Source organism: Prosopis cineraria, unplaced genomic scaffold (genome assembly GCF_029017545.1).
Source record: "Prosopis cineraria cultivar Desert tree isolate PC_DT_omini unplaced genomic scaffold, ASM2901754v1 PC2, whole genome shotgun sequence".
NCBI classification, from domain to species: domain Eukaryota; kingdom Viridiplantae; phylum Streptophyta; class Magnoliopsida; order Fabales; family Fabaceae; genus Prosopis; species Prosopis cineraria.
In genome coordinates this window covers 7,713,022-7,726,719 of record NW_026555333.1, presented here as the reverse complement: position 1 = coordinate 7,726,719, position 13,698 = coordinate 7,713,022, and the positions used below count along the sequence as shown (strand labels likewise).

The following is a 13,698-nucleotide window of genomic DNA, read 5'->3' as shown; positions in this document are numbered from 1 at the left end:
TCAAGTCTTGAGCTGAAGAATGCTAAAAAAAAAAAAAAAAAAAACATTCTTAAGCTAAAATGACCCGAGCAAAAAGGAAAAAAAAAAAAAAATCTCACAATACCATAAGAATGATTAGAAGCTTTCTAAAGAAATGAATAAATATTAGCTTTCCTTTTATCTCTATTTTTTAATACTGAGCTTAGTTGATTCTGACCGAGTCAAATATATATATATATATATATATATTCATTTATTTATTTATATGCCATTTGGGTAGTTTAAAAATATCTATTTAAATATGCTCATTTAAATAGTTATATGGCATACGGTGAGTAGTAATATTTGACACATAAGTTTTAAATTTTAAATTTTGTAACAATTAAAGATTTAAACATTTAAACTTTAAATGACTAATTTTAAAAATATATATTATTTAATAATGAAAGTAAAAATTATGAGGGATTTAGATGACATAGCCATAGTTTAAACAAATTTTATTTAAATGAGCTAAATTCAATATTAAAACAGTTATTATATTGGCAAATTTGTTAATTATTGTATTTTTTAAAATAAAATATTAATTGAATATAATTTATGATAATTTCAAGACCCATGACCATTTTCCATCTTGTGGGTGGTTATTTTAAATTTTTATTTAAATTTATGTATTTTGTAAACTAAATATAATTTTAAAAATTATATTTAAAATTATAATTTAAATTTACATATTTGTAAAATAAATAAAACTTTAGAAACTTAAACTTTAAATGCCAGATTTTTATTATGAAAATGAAATTAATTTAAATACATTGATTTTTTTTAAATTTGAATTAATTCCATGAAATTAATTTATTTGGATAACTGCTAATGCTAATAATAATCATTTCTTTTTATTTTTGTTATCTTTTTAATATTAAGCTTAGTTAATTATGATGAGGCACTTGGGTAGTTATAAAAATATCTATTTAAATATGTTCATTTAAAAATTACAAAAGCTATTGAGGAATATAAAGCTATATATAATGAAAAGTCATTATGATCATGGGTGATTGTAAAATCTAAAAATATGAAAACAATATTAGAAACATTTGAAAACATATTAAATTTTAAATTTTTTATATAAAATTTAAAATTTTATGGGTCCATTTAAAATTTGAGAGGTTAGTTATTTTTGAATGAAACAAAAAGTAAAAGAAAATAAAGGACACATGGCGCCTCCAAACATAAGAACACATGGCACCTTCAAACATAAACTTGCAGTTCTACTTATATATATATATATATATACTCCTTTCATTTTAAATTATAAGATATTTTTTAGGAAGATTTAGCATCTTAAAATATAAAATATTTTTAAAAATTAAATTTTTATTCAATAATCTTATTCCAATACTACCCTTTTTCTTTCTATAATTAATTTTTATCTTTTCTCTTTTCAATATATTAAATGATGGATGTTTTTAAAATTTTATATTTTTGTTTGAAAAAATAATGTTATTAAGTGTATTTAATGAGATTTATTGATATATAAGATTTTGTTTAAAAGTGTCTTATAATTTGAGACGGAAGGAGTATAAATTATTATGTTTAGTAATTTTTAAATTAAAAAAATAATCTTTTAATCCTTCAACTTTTAATTCATTTGTAACTCAGTCCTTTAACTATACTTATTGCAATTCAGTCCTTTAACTTTTGACTCATTTATAACTTGATCCTTATTTTTCAAAAATTTTAAAAAAATTATCCTTATCAAATAAGAGAGATAAAAAAAGATCATATATTGCACTAAAATATCCTTCTCTTGCTCTTTGATATGAGATATAAATTAATATGAAAAAAAATTAACAAAATTTGTGAAACTTAATTATAAATGAGTTAAAAGTTGAAAAACTGAGTCACAACTAGTTATAATTGAGAAATTAATTATAAGTAAGTTAAAAGTTGAAGAATTAAAAAAAAATTTCTTTTAAATTTTATAATATCTTGGATATCATTAAAGTTTTGCTGATATTCTCTCTTATTTATTAGATTTGATTATTTCCATAAGATACTTAAGATAGGTCCATAAAATAATAAAAAATCTAATTCTTTTGGATCGGGAGCAAATATTTTGAAAGTGTTTTCCTTCCTTAAAAAAAAAAAAAAAAAAACTGAAACAAACTCGAGTAGAAGAGGAAGAGTTACAGTTGGAGTAGGAAAGAGATGGAAGAATTCCACAGGGTCTATATATATATATATATAAAAACATCCACTTATTTCACCTCTGTTACTATTTGGTTCCTTCTGAAACACAAATCTCCAATCATGCAACGCATCAGAAAAGCAACCCATAGCGGTTCTTGGTACACCCACAATCGTAAGTCTCCACATTTATGATCACTTCACAAATTCACAACGAACCGACAAAAATAATTTTTGTGACAACTTAAAAATCGTTAATTTGACACGGACAAGTTGATTATTTTGGTGTAGCCAAAGAACTATCAGAGCAACTGGAGGGATGGATGAGATCAAGTGGTGCGACCAAGTCTCCAAAAGCACGGGCAGTAATTGCTCCGTGAGTTCAATAACACTCTCCGTTTCTGGTTTTTAACAATGATTCAGTGAATCTAATGTTAATGTATTTATATGCGTTGCAACCTTCACAGACACGCGGGTTACACCTACGCAGGACGAACGGCTGCCTCTGCTTTTGCAAGCATTCATCCTTCAAACATGTCTGTTCCTCTCCTTTCTGTCCTTCCTCCTTCGACTATTTCATGATCCAACAGTTAATTATTTGAGTCTGCTGCAAATATTGCAGAAGGAGGGTGTTCGTTCTGGGTCCTTCTCACCATTACTTCACCGAACAATGTGCTCTCTCAACTGCTACACTCTACAACACACCCTTCGGCGACCTCCCTCTTGATTTGCAAGGTATCTAATCACATCACATGTTATGTTATGTTATCTTCACTTGTCATCAGAACTCAAACTGTATCAGATTTGCAAGGTACTCATTTGTGTTCTTTAATTGATTTCCAGTGAATGAGGAGCTTAGAGCCACTGGGAAATTCCAACTGATGAACATGAACATTGATGAGACAGAGCATAGCCTGGAAATGCTCATGCCATTTCTTGCCAAAGTATTTGAGGGGTACACTCACCACACACACACACATTTCTGCTTCAAATAAGGAACTTAAACTTGGCCTCACGTCCATCTCTCAACCCCAAAGCTATATTCTGGCAGGCATCAGATCAAAATTGTACCCATTCTGGTGGGTTGTCTGAGTGCTGAAGATGAAGCCATGTACGGGCACACGCTAGCCAAATATGCAGATGACCCAAACAATTTTTTCTGTGTTTCATCAGATTTCTGTCACTGGGGAATTCGGTATTCCATGTTCAATCTTTATATTAGCATTACTTTCCGGGTCTTGAATACATCTCAGATCCACATGCCTTACTGTTTTTATTGTTTCATTCGGTACCAGATTTGATTACACGTACTATGACAAGGAGCATGGGCCTATATACAAATCTATAGAGGCCTTAGACAAGAAGGGCATGGAAGCCATAGAAACTGGAGGTCCAGATGCATTCCTACAGTACAGGATGCAGTATGATAATACAATCTGTGGAAGATATGCAATTGCTGTTTATCTCAATGTAAGTGCTTTGTGCAAATAGCCATGCCATATATAACTGAACCTACAATTTGTTTTATGTAAATGCATGGTCCATCTAAATTTGACTGTGAATGTGATGGAGTTGAAACAGATGCTAAAAAGTTGTGAGAGCAGGGTTAAAATCGAATTCCTTCAGTATGAGCAGTCGGGTCAGTGCAGAAGCTTATGGGATAGTAGTGTCAGTTATGCATCTGCTGTGGCAATGATTGATGATTCTACCTCTGCTTGAAGATCTTCATTGTCCTCTCCCGCTCTCTCTCTCTCTCTCTCTCTCTCTCATGAGGCATCAGTTCTTAGTTAGCAACTTTTATAATTTTATTGTCGTTTTTAAAGCTGTTATGATTAACAGTCGTATAGATTGCGGTGATTAACTTATAAATACTGGTATTTATTTGTAAAGAGCGAAGACCTTTGAATAATATCAACATCTTCACTTGCGATTGTAGTTTATGTAGAGATGAAGAGCGCGTTAGAAGAATAATGAGAGGATGGAGTAATACATTAAAATGAAACTTTCCCATATCGAGGACTCGTCAAACTTTGCACCCATTTAGATTTTAGACCGGTATTGGATAAAAGTGTTTTAAAAATTGATTTTAATAAAAAAAAAACCAGCTTCATAAACCGTGATGATTTTTTCTAATCCATTTTTTGGATATTATTGATTTTGCTTGCGTGTTATTTATCATAATCACTTTTAGATATACAATTGCCAAGAAGAACATAATTGCTAGATTTTAATGATAGTAGGAAATATTTGATGAGATTTTAATGATAGTTAGAGATATTGGGTTAGATTTTATTTGGAATGTGAAGAAGTATAATAAAGACGATAGCTTGAGAGATTTAGTTAGATTTTACAATAGTATTAAAAATTTGAATTCAAATTATAATAAATATATCTATACTAAATAATAACGAAATTAACAAGAGAGAATTCGACACCTTTCTACCTTTTTTAATTCGCAGTTAGTTATTCTTATTTTCTTTCTGTATTTTAAAAAAAAATCGACGCCTTTTATTTAATTTCTCAATGCCTTTAATTGGTTTTGAAATATGGACCAACAATTTCTACCCAAAACAAAAAGAAATATGGAACTACAATCAACATAACATATAATATCTATAATGTTAAAAAGATTAATACAATCTTTCAGAAAATTCTGGTTATTATCTCTTTATAGGGAAAAATCTTGTTTATTTAACAAATAGGAGAGTGTAGCCACAAAAACAAAAAAACAAGCAAACAGGAGAGGCAGGCCCAATAACATCATGTCATCATTTTTTTTTTAAATAAGTTGTGAACTTTAAAAAATTGGATCTAGTAAAAGAAGTTAATCTTTCACAAAGCGACAAATTAAATTTTAAATTTTCACTAAGAAAATTATTTACATATAATGCCCAACAATCTCTCGAATACAATTGCTTTTAATGGGAGGATATATGTAGGTAATAAAAAAGGTTGTGAGCTTTGATTTAGTTAGCCCAACAAATGCAGTCCAGCTACTTAATTCGGACTCGGCTGAGCCAGACTGGCCAATTCTTGAAATGGCACAAAGGGAAGGCGCTCCAAGCCCACAGCGCTAAATACGCAAGAAATTAGAATACATCACTTCATTAAATTTAGATTAGTTTAAATCAACTTTATTTGCTGTTGAAGAGTTTGATTGTTAGGAGATAAATGGAGCATTTGTGAGGTTCCGATGGATAGTTTGTTGATGAAAGCTATTTATTTTATCTTCAGTTCTCTTCATATTCTCCGTTCTATGCATTGGCTGTACTTTTTGAGTGTAGTATTTGCTGAGTAATAGTCTTTTTCTTCCCTTTTTCTCTCATTGAGCTTCGATATCTAAACCATTAAGTCCCCGCGCAATTTTTACGGAAACTGTTGGGGATTGAATTTACATGGGTCTTAAAAGAAAAAAGGTCTTCAGCAAGAAACCATATTCATGGATTTTAATTTTTAAGTAGTATATTGACAAGGAATTTTTAGGACGTTAGATCTATGAACTTTTATGTTTGTGTTTTTCACCAAGTCAAACAACTATTGGTCTGAAAATTCTCCCCTCATTAAATTTTCAACATTAATTAATGTTGCACGCTGTTCCAAGACAAAATGATGATCCAAATTAAAATTAAGACATGAAAGGCATTATAAAGACAAAGGAAGAGAGGGAGAGAATTAAAGCGCATGGACATACATTAGAAACAGATATAAAGGATGGATAATGAAATCGACAAATTTAGCAAGGGACATCACTTAAGGACCATATTTTTTCGGGGTTAAGGGCTTTGGGCCTTGACAAAGCCCCAGGGAGATTTCTCTTAAACTAATGCAATTACTTTGGGGACTTCTTGTCCCCTGGATAACCATGCACAAGTCTTCATCTCCTCAGTTCGCATCAGACTAAGCGACTCCCATGCCACTGGCTTCTGCTGCCTGCTTGTCATCGCGTGAAAGTGTGGACCATTTAAGTCCTGGCTCAGGAGGCTCCATCACATAGACATTACCATCTGAGAGCCCCACAGTAAACTGGCCTGCCTTCACTGGATTTGCAGCTACAGCAAGTAGGCAGATGCTCTCACTGCCACCACCGAATACATTATATTAATATTAATTGCATAAAGTCTCAGAATACTTGGCAATCTATCTCGAACTGTGATGAATGTGGTATTGTAATGCAAATATCACTTGTTCTGGCTTATCTCAACATTGATCAGATTATGAAACAACATACCTTGAAGCGGGGGAAAGGTAAGAAGTGGGGTTTATCCTGCAAAGAGGTTGAAGATTTAAAGCATCAAATATTATGATAGTCCCATCCGCAAAACCGGCATATATGTCCATGCCATCAGATGAGAAAACTGCCTGGGAAATAACCACAGGAAGTACTGGAACCCACTGTTATGAGACGAGCTATATTTAGTCATTTCATATCATACATGTAGAGAAGTTGATCACATAGGACGGGAAGAATAAGGAACCTGTATGACACAAGTTAATTCCTGTGCTTCATAAATTGCAAGATGACTATTTTGTACAGCGAGGAAGTTTATCTGTTCTGGGTGAAACTGAATATGAGTATCAGATGGAACTTCTGGCTTCCTCTGAGCAGGTATCTGCAAGTACCTTCCTTTCAGTTTTTCCCACCCCTCAATATTCCATAAGAAAATCTGCAAGAAGTCAGAAAGATAAGAAGTTCATATTCCCAGCTTTTTGTGGATGCTCATCCCATAATGTCTTTGAAGTATTAAAATGAGAAAAAGTAGCCAACGGAAACAGATCCATGTTGGTCAAAACTAATTTCAAAAATAGTAGCAGTGGTTGTTTGAGTATTAAACACTAACCTGACTATTAACCTCAGCAGAAACAAGAACATTTAAAGTGTTTGAGAAGGCAAGGGAAGTAACTCTTGTGGTGTGACCCTTCAGCTTTCTTATAATCTGCATAAACAAAAGTCATGAACAACTAGCTTCAATTTCCTCTAAGCATGAAGTGTTGCACACTTGCACATTTTTCTCAGATCGGCCAAAAGACAAATACCTTGCTTGTACGGACATTATATATAAAGATGCTAGAATCATCAAAGCCTACAGCAAGTACATTATTATCTCGAGGGCAGAAGGAAATAGATGTTGCCATAGGTGGTGGAGACATGAAAGTTGTCATAGTCTGTTATTAACAGGCAATGAGTAGTGTCAGGTTGATTCAATCCTAGTACCATTATAAACAACTAGCAAAGGGAAACATGCTATATCTTAAGGTCACCTTGAATGACAACATGTTGAACAAGGAGATTACACCGCCAGATGTTGAAATGAGATATGAATCATTTTTTGATATAGCAAAACAGCCTATTGATTCTTCGGGTTTGATGTTTGCAAGATTATTGCTCATACACTGCAAGCCATTCCTTGGTTGCCATAATTGAGGGGAAACCTTGGACGTTTCCTGCATGTGATATCTCATCCTTTATTGTACAATCAATTAAGAATCAATTCAACTCTAGGAGAAGCAAAAAAAAACAGAAGGTGGAAAATAGAAATAATAAAAATCAAAAAGTAATATGAAAGCCTCTACTAACTTGCTCATTCTCTGGCCATTTCCAAAGTATATTTATACCATCTGATGCCAATGCTAGGATGGCATTTCCCGCGTTGGTGTAAATCAGTCTGACAATCTGTGTTTCATCAGAAGGAAATTGATAAGAGCATTTTGTTTGGAGAAACCTAGTTTCCTAGTTGCTTTCTAACTTGTTTATCCACCAAAAATCCTGTAACTTGGTGCATTACAAAATTTCCAGCCTTCTAAATTCCATTTGAATATATTTAATCGAGTCCTCAACGCAAATACAAAGCGCTATTGGGAACCAGACCTATAATCGGCTATCATTATTGTGATAAAGAATCTAGTGATAGCTATAACACAATCATAGCATGTAGCTAAACGTAAAATGCAAATATTGTTAACACTAATGATGCTACATCTAGTTATTACCAATGATTCCAATAAAGCAAAAAAGGCCAAACCTTATTGACTCTCGGGTGAACAGGGAGCTGCAAGAACTGGCACTGAGATGGTTCGGAAATTTTGAAGATATTCCAAAACTTTGATGAGCTATCATCTTCTTCGGCTAAATTAGTGTCCATGCCTTCCAAGACTTCCGTGTTCTCATTCTGAAAATAAACAAATTATGATGAGATGTTAATTACATGTAAATCAAACATCATTAAAGAATATCAGTTGTAAGATTATACAAAATAGATAATCAGGATCACACATTCGTATGTATCATGCTTAAGCAGGTAACAAACCAATTAACAATGAACCTCAAATTTCCTAATCCACGTCTAGTAAAAAAACATATTTCAAAACTTATTACAAGCCATGAAAATGCCTCCATTTCTGGCATTAGCAATAGCAATGGCATCCACCAAAGATGGACAAGATGCTAGAAACTAGAAGGTCAGGGGTTGAGATGCAAATATTCTTACCCCTGCTGTGGTTCCAGAGAGAACAGTAGGGGGATGAATAGAACAAGCTTCGTTTTGCATCAGTAAAACGTCATAATCAAACTCTAAGATTTTGATTTTATTTTCTCTTGCAGCAACAGCCAGCAATCTGCCCTCTTTGTTGAAGCGAATGCAAGGATATTCCTGCACAAATGAAGCTCAACTGAGAGTGATTTTTCCATGTCAAACATTTCCTCATTCATACTTCACTCATATTATGATCCATTACCAAGCCACTCAAGCATTTGCAATCTTCAGTCACATGATGTTAAACTTATGGCATCAGTCAAATCATTAACATGATTTTCAGAAAAGGCCATTGAAGAACTTACTAACAAGCCTCCATTGGCATCAATGCTTGCCAATAGCTGTACATTGTCCATATCCCAATATTTAATCATACGATCATCAGCAGCAACCAAAAATTGGTTCCTTGTCGTGTCAAACTGGATTTTGGAAAAGCATGGAGCCTTAAGTCCCTTGTAGACTCTTTTTATGTACCCTTCACTTTCATCCCATTCCACAAGAAATGGCTCTCCATCCTTACCAACACCACATGAAAATAGCCTACAAAAGTTTTTAACAGTTACACAATAATCACATATTCATTACTATGCAGAAGCCAATAGTTCAACAAAAACAAGGTCCAATTGCTCACAACCTTTGGTCATTAGTACTGTAAGCCAATTTAGTGTATCCACAACCAGGGGCATCATAATCAACTCTCGGGCCCATAGTATCATATAACCATGCCTTAATCTTACCATCAATTGAAGTTGAAAATATAAACTGAGGTGTAGGAGAACAAAGATCACAATATACAAAAAATTAGTAATACACCAATTACAAAATCAATAAGTTTGCGTTCAATTGTAAATAATCCAAAGCATTCTCACATGAACATTTTCCTTCACATGAGGACAGATGGAACAAACTGGAGCACTATGGGCACCAAAAGTATAACATTTCTCACTGGTATCCACATCCCACACCTTAAAAACAGTAACAAACGCATCAGTCTCTTTAATATTAATACATTAATCATCTGTCCAGTGAATTGACCTTTACTGCCTTGTCATCACCACATGTTATGACCAATAATTGCTCACGAACAAAAGAAAAGGCTATATCATTGACACTGCCATCATGAGCTTCAATCTGAGAAGAAAGTATTTAGTATTACATCCAGAAAGCACATATATCACTTCTATGCAACAAGGGATTCGGAGGGTTAAAAAAGCAATACTTCTGAATGCTGGCAAATGTCTCCCCCACCATTATAGGAATATAACTGAACTAGATGTTTTGAAAATGCAACCCCTAATCAAAATGGGAAAAGTTAGTTAGAAGCAAGAAAGAAATGGGAGGAAAAGATAGTTTCACATCATTAATTATTAGACGTACTCCAAGTAGCTTAACATCCTTACCAAAAAATGAACCATCAAAGCTCCAAATGACTTTGGTAACAGAGATCCACAAATCTTTTTCTATGGCTTCCTGGACATGTTGACAATGGTTCAAACATTAAATAGTTTACAGTATTATACCGATTCGCTAAAGTACAACTTGGAATGGAAACAGACATACTTTGAAATTGGTTGAACATGCTCCAATGTCCCAAACCTCAAAATTTACGAAAAGCAACTTCTCACCAGAGGTAACATCCCAAATTCCTATATTGCCAACTTCAGTTCCAACTGAAGTTAGTATAGCATTGGTCATATGTTAGCAGTTTTCACAAAATCTTGCACCAAATTATATAGAGAAGAAAATAATCGTCAAATAACATCATGTACAAAACAACCTAGAAGAATAGCATGCCAAGTAGGATGAAAATCCATGCTAGTAGGAGGCGAATTATCATTCAGTGTCAGAACAACCTTCTGGGGCAGGCAACTTTCTGTGGCCGATGATGTTACCTACACAAAAGGCACCCCATGTATTTCATTCTTCAAGTACAATATAAGAAATGTTAGGAGAGGTTGAAGAAAAAAAGTTTCATCTAGTTGACCTCATCCAAAGCTTGGCAGGATTTTCCCTTGAATATTCGATTTGGATCCCCAAGAACCTTCACAGACGTTTCTAAAGGAAGGCCATCAAAGATCACCATCAACTCCCAGCATTAAAATGAATGTCTTAAAAAGGAACCAATGCAATAATCAAAACCCGATACCTGAGCTTTCTTTAGCAGCAGGGAAGAGTAAGGAATCTGTTACAGTAGATGGGCCGCAGTCATCACTGTTAACAGGATTTGAGCACAGCTTAAAAATATGGTCCACAAAGAGGGTTTGCATGACAGGCTCAGGAATAAGACGTTTGCAAAGCATATGCTGCCAATTTAAGCTGAAAAAATTGGAAGATAAATTAGTTTTCTGCAAGTCTTATGATGTTAATAATAGTACTAAAGGAGGACATGAATGCAAATGACGCGTATCTAGTATCAACTTCCACTAAAGGTAGAGTGAAATCTTTCGTTTAGGAGACTACTTAACCTCTGAGATTTTATGGCAGGAAACTTGAGCTTTCCATTAAACAGTGGATTTTCTTCAATGATTGTTTTAAGATCCTCTACAACAATCTTCCTCACAGAATTTGTGTCTTGGTAGTTTGAAAGTGATTCATGCTCCCTGTTGAGGCCCAGAAAGAAGTTATGCTTATCTGAAGGAATTTGCCAACCATGTAAAAAATAGTAGATAGATATCCATGATTCAGACCTTATATTATTTATCGTCAACAGCAGAGTCATTTCTTCGAGAAGTTCTTCGTGTCCTGGGGAAAAAACTTTGAGATCCTTTATCAGGATATCTAGAGCCTTGGAACGATCATTTCTGATGAATAAAAGTCAAAATGAGTACAGATAGGAACAAACTATGAACAATACAGCTTAATAAGAACAATTAATGTGAATGGAAAATATGATGGCCAGAAGAAAAAGTGCTAGGACCAACAAGCTCTGTGTGAGACTGAAAAGCTTACCTGTCCAATGCCTCGAGGAATTTCTGTTTCCTCAATTCAAAATATATTTTGGTGGAGTACCTATTGTCATCAACAGTTGTGAAACAGGATAGATAAGTCTCAGCGTCGTCAAATTTCCCAGCAAGCACCATGTCCTCAAAATGTTTCACGTCAAAGTAGCACCCACTTTCACGCTCGAGCCTATGATTGCAAGATAAAAGAACATTGAGAGCCATTACAAAAAAGGAGCAATGAAATTAAAGCCACGACGTCAAAATGGAGAGAAACATACATATGTGCGGTTTCCTTAAAACCTTCCTCTTCACAAAACTGTAAAATTAAGAAGACAATCTCATTTTTGAGGCTGGACATAACCACAAGCCCTGTTCGTCTTATGGATTACCAGTTCAGAATATAGGTATATATCTGATAAAGAAAAAAATCGAACATTTTAGCAAAATCGTGCAATCGCTCTAAATCGAAACAAGAATAAATGCAACAGGTGTCTTGGGGAAAGTATTTCAGCGTTGCTTAAAGAATAAAAGATCAATTGGCTAAAGAAAATGAGAAATCAATTATTGAAGGGGTTTCAATTTGAAAACTCGGGGTTCTTCAAGATGGCCTCCTTTCGATTCTTTGAAATTCTGAATTCCAGAAGAACCAGGCCAGGCTTTTGATTGTGCAGATAGTTCCCAAAATTAGCCAACTGGAAAAAAGTAGGGGCAATGAGAAAGCTCCGATTGGATCCCGAAACTTTAAGAACGAAGTTTTGGGGTAAACATCAGTGCTAACAACAACTGGAAATGAACAGAAAAATCAACAACTGACTCTGATCAAGGTATCTTCTTCACTAGGCTACAACGATCACCATAATAATTATTGCTCATGTTTAAAAATACGAACTAAAAAGGCTCTCTGGTTGGAAGAATTGAAGAGGACGATAAACGTTCATAAAGGAAAAGAGTGGGGGAATAGAAGGAAAGAAGAGGAACATTCAGAAAAAGTTCCGCGAAGTTCAGCCAAAAGATGAAGAGAAACTAATTAAGAAGAAATTGATGATTACATTAACAAAGGAAGCCTTGGTAAGGAAAATGAGACTGAAGGATTTTAGTATAGCTTTCAGAAGTCCTTTTCCAGCTCCGATTCTCTGAACGAACTGGTGGTCATAACAGCAGGGGCAGGCTGACGGATTTATAGTCGGCACTGTAGGCGAATTATGATAAGCACAGCGTCACCCCTCTTACATGAATGATAAGACCACGGAGCTATCAATCAGGGTCTGTTGTGATAGGCGTCAGCGTCTGGTCGCATGCCGTTGTGCTGCCCGCAAGGACAGATGGTTTGTTGAATGATCGACGCCTCACCACTCACCAGATCACGTCATTTTCACACGAAAAGAGTCAATAATACTTTTTTTTTATAAATAAATAGTCAATAATACTTTTAAATATGGAATCTCTCGTCACGGTTCTTTCTGCCCTTTCTGGAAAAACAAAACCGCGCCCTCAATTTATGTTTTATTTGCAAAAATTATGCGATTCAATTAACTGCTCAATTAATTTCCTAATCACGGAAGAAAGGACAGGGATTCTGGACGTTTCTTATGTTTGTTTTTTTATGTTTAAGAAAAGAAAAAACGTCGTTTCATTCAGTTTCTTCATCAATCTCATAGACCCAGACTGTGCAAGCAAATCCCATTCATTAATTAGCCCACAGAAACCTTAACAAGGGAACCCCGCGATTCCCTTATACTCGTATTATATCCATTTCGAACAATCTGGGCTTGCAGATTAATTAATTTATTAGTCAACTCAGATTCCCAATTTGCAAAGCTTCATCATCAAAGAAACAATTAATTAAACACATGTAAAGCCGACTTCTAGGCAGAAGTTTTTTAAAACTCGATTATACCCCTACAATCTTTGTTTTAGTCATATTTATAAGGCATATTTCTATGCTTATTGAGTCGTATTCTCTTACTCTTACTAAATGCTAGAAATATTATTAAACATTGGAGTATTTTATTTTTAAAATACATTTAATATAAATAAAGTTAAAAACTTGTTGAATTTTTAAA

At 34.0% G+C, this 13,698-nt stretch overlaps 2 protein-coding genes across 5 annotated transcripts; one reads left to right on the top strand and one right to left on the bottom strand.

The window, feature by feature from the left end:
* Positions 1-2,268: 2,268 nt before the first annotated feature.
* On the top strand, positions 2,269-3,882 carry LOC129301854 (uncharacterized). The gene is made up of 8 exons (XM_054940466.1): positions 2,269-2,338; positions 2,455-2,539; positions 2,631-2,699; positions 2,786-2,898; positions 3,007-3,118; positions 3,215-3,358; positions 3,459-3,633; positions 3,745-3,882. The coding sequence occupies exons 1-8, from the start codon at positions 2,287-2,289 to the stop codon at positions 3,880-3,882; spliced, it is 888 nt and encodes a 295-aa protein (XP_054796441.1). The 5' UTR covers positions 2,269-2,286.
* Positions 3,883-5,761: 1,879 nt separating this feature from the next.
* LOC129299493 (protein TOPLESS-like) lies at positions 5,762-12,949 on the bottom strand. 4 transcript variants are annotated; one of them, XM_054937966.1, is made up of 24 exons: positions 12,685-12,949; positions 11,914-12,047; positions 11,643-11,822; positions 11,381-11,494; positions 11,159-11,293; positions 10,840-11,009; positions 10,678-10,748; positions 10,471-10,585; positions 10,254-10,363; positions 10,094-10,163; positions 9,913-9,986; positions 9,729-9,824; positions 9,563-9,658; positions 9,328-9,455; positions 8,999-9,233; positions 8,649-8,810; positions 8,184-8,330; positions 7,739-7,834; positions 7,423-7,605; positions 7,198-7,326; positions 7,002-7,097; positions 6,639-6,827; positions 6,392-6,555; positions 5,762-6,238 (listed from the first exon to the last, which is right to left on the bottom strand). In XM_054937966.1, exons 2-24 carry the CDS (start codon positions 11,991-11,993, stop codon positions 6,061-6,063), a joined length of 3,018 nt encoding a protein of 1,005 aa, XP_054793941.1. In that variant the 5' UTR covers positions 11,994-12,047; positions 12,685-12,949; the 3' UTR covers positions 5,762-6,060. The 4 variants fall into 4 exon arrangements, with proteins under 4 accessions (XP_054793941.1, XP_054793953.1, XP_054793949.1 ...); XM_054937978.1 differs by having other exon boundaries at positions 11,703-11,822; XM_054937974.1 differs by lacking the exon at positions 12,685-12,949 and adding an exon at positions 12,450-12,619.
* Positions 12,950-13,698: the final 749 nt, after the last annotated feature.

Bases quoted from the DNA above. Each gene is read 5' to 3' on its own strand.
- LOC129301854 (XM_054940466.1), top strand. From the start codon at position 2,287: ATGCAACGCATCAGAAAAGCAACCCATAGCGGTTCTTGGTACACCCAC. The intron at 2,700-2,785 runs GTCTGTTCCTCT...CAAATATTGCAG, and splicing joins AGCATTCATCCTTCAAACAT to AAGGAGGGTGTTCGTTCTGG. The intron at 3,634-3,744 runs GTAAGTGCTTTG...GAGTTGAAACAG, and splicing joins CAATTGCTGTTTATCTCAAT to ATGCTAAAAAGTTGTGAGAG.
- LOC129299493 (XM_054937966.1), bottom strand. From the start codon at position 11,993: ATGTCCAGCCTCAAAAATGAGATTGTCTTCTTAATTTTACAGTTTTGT. The intron at 8,811-8,998 runs GTAAGTTCTTCA...TCATTTGTGCAG, and splicing joins ATGCCAATGGAGGCTTGTTA to GAATATCCTTGCATTCGCTT. The intron at 7,327-7,422 runs GTGACCTTAAGA...TGTTAATAACAG, and splicing joins TCAACATGTTGTCATTCAAG to ACTATGACAACTTTCATGTC.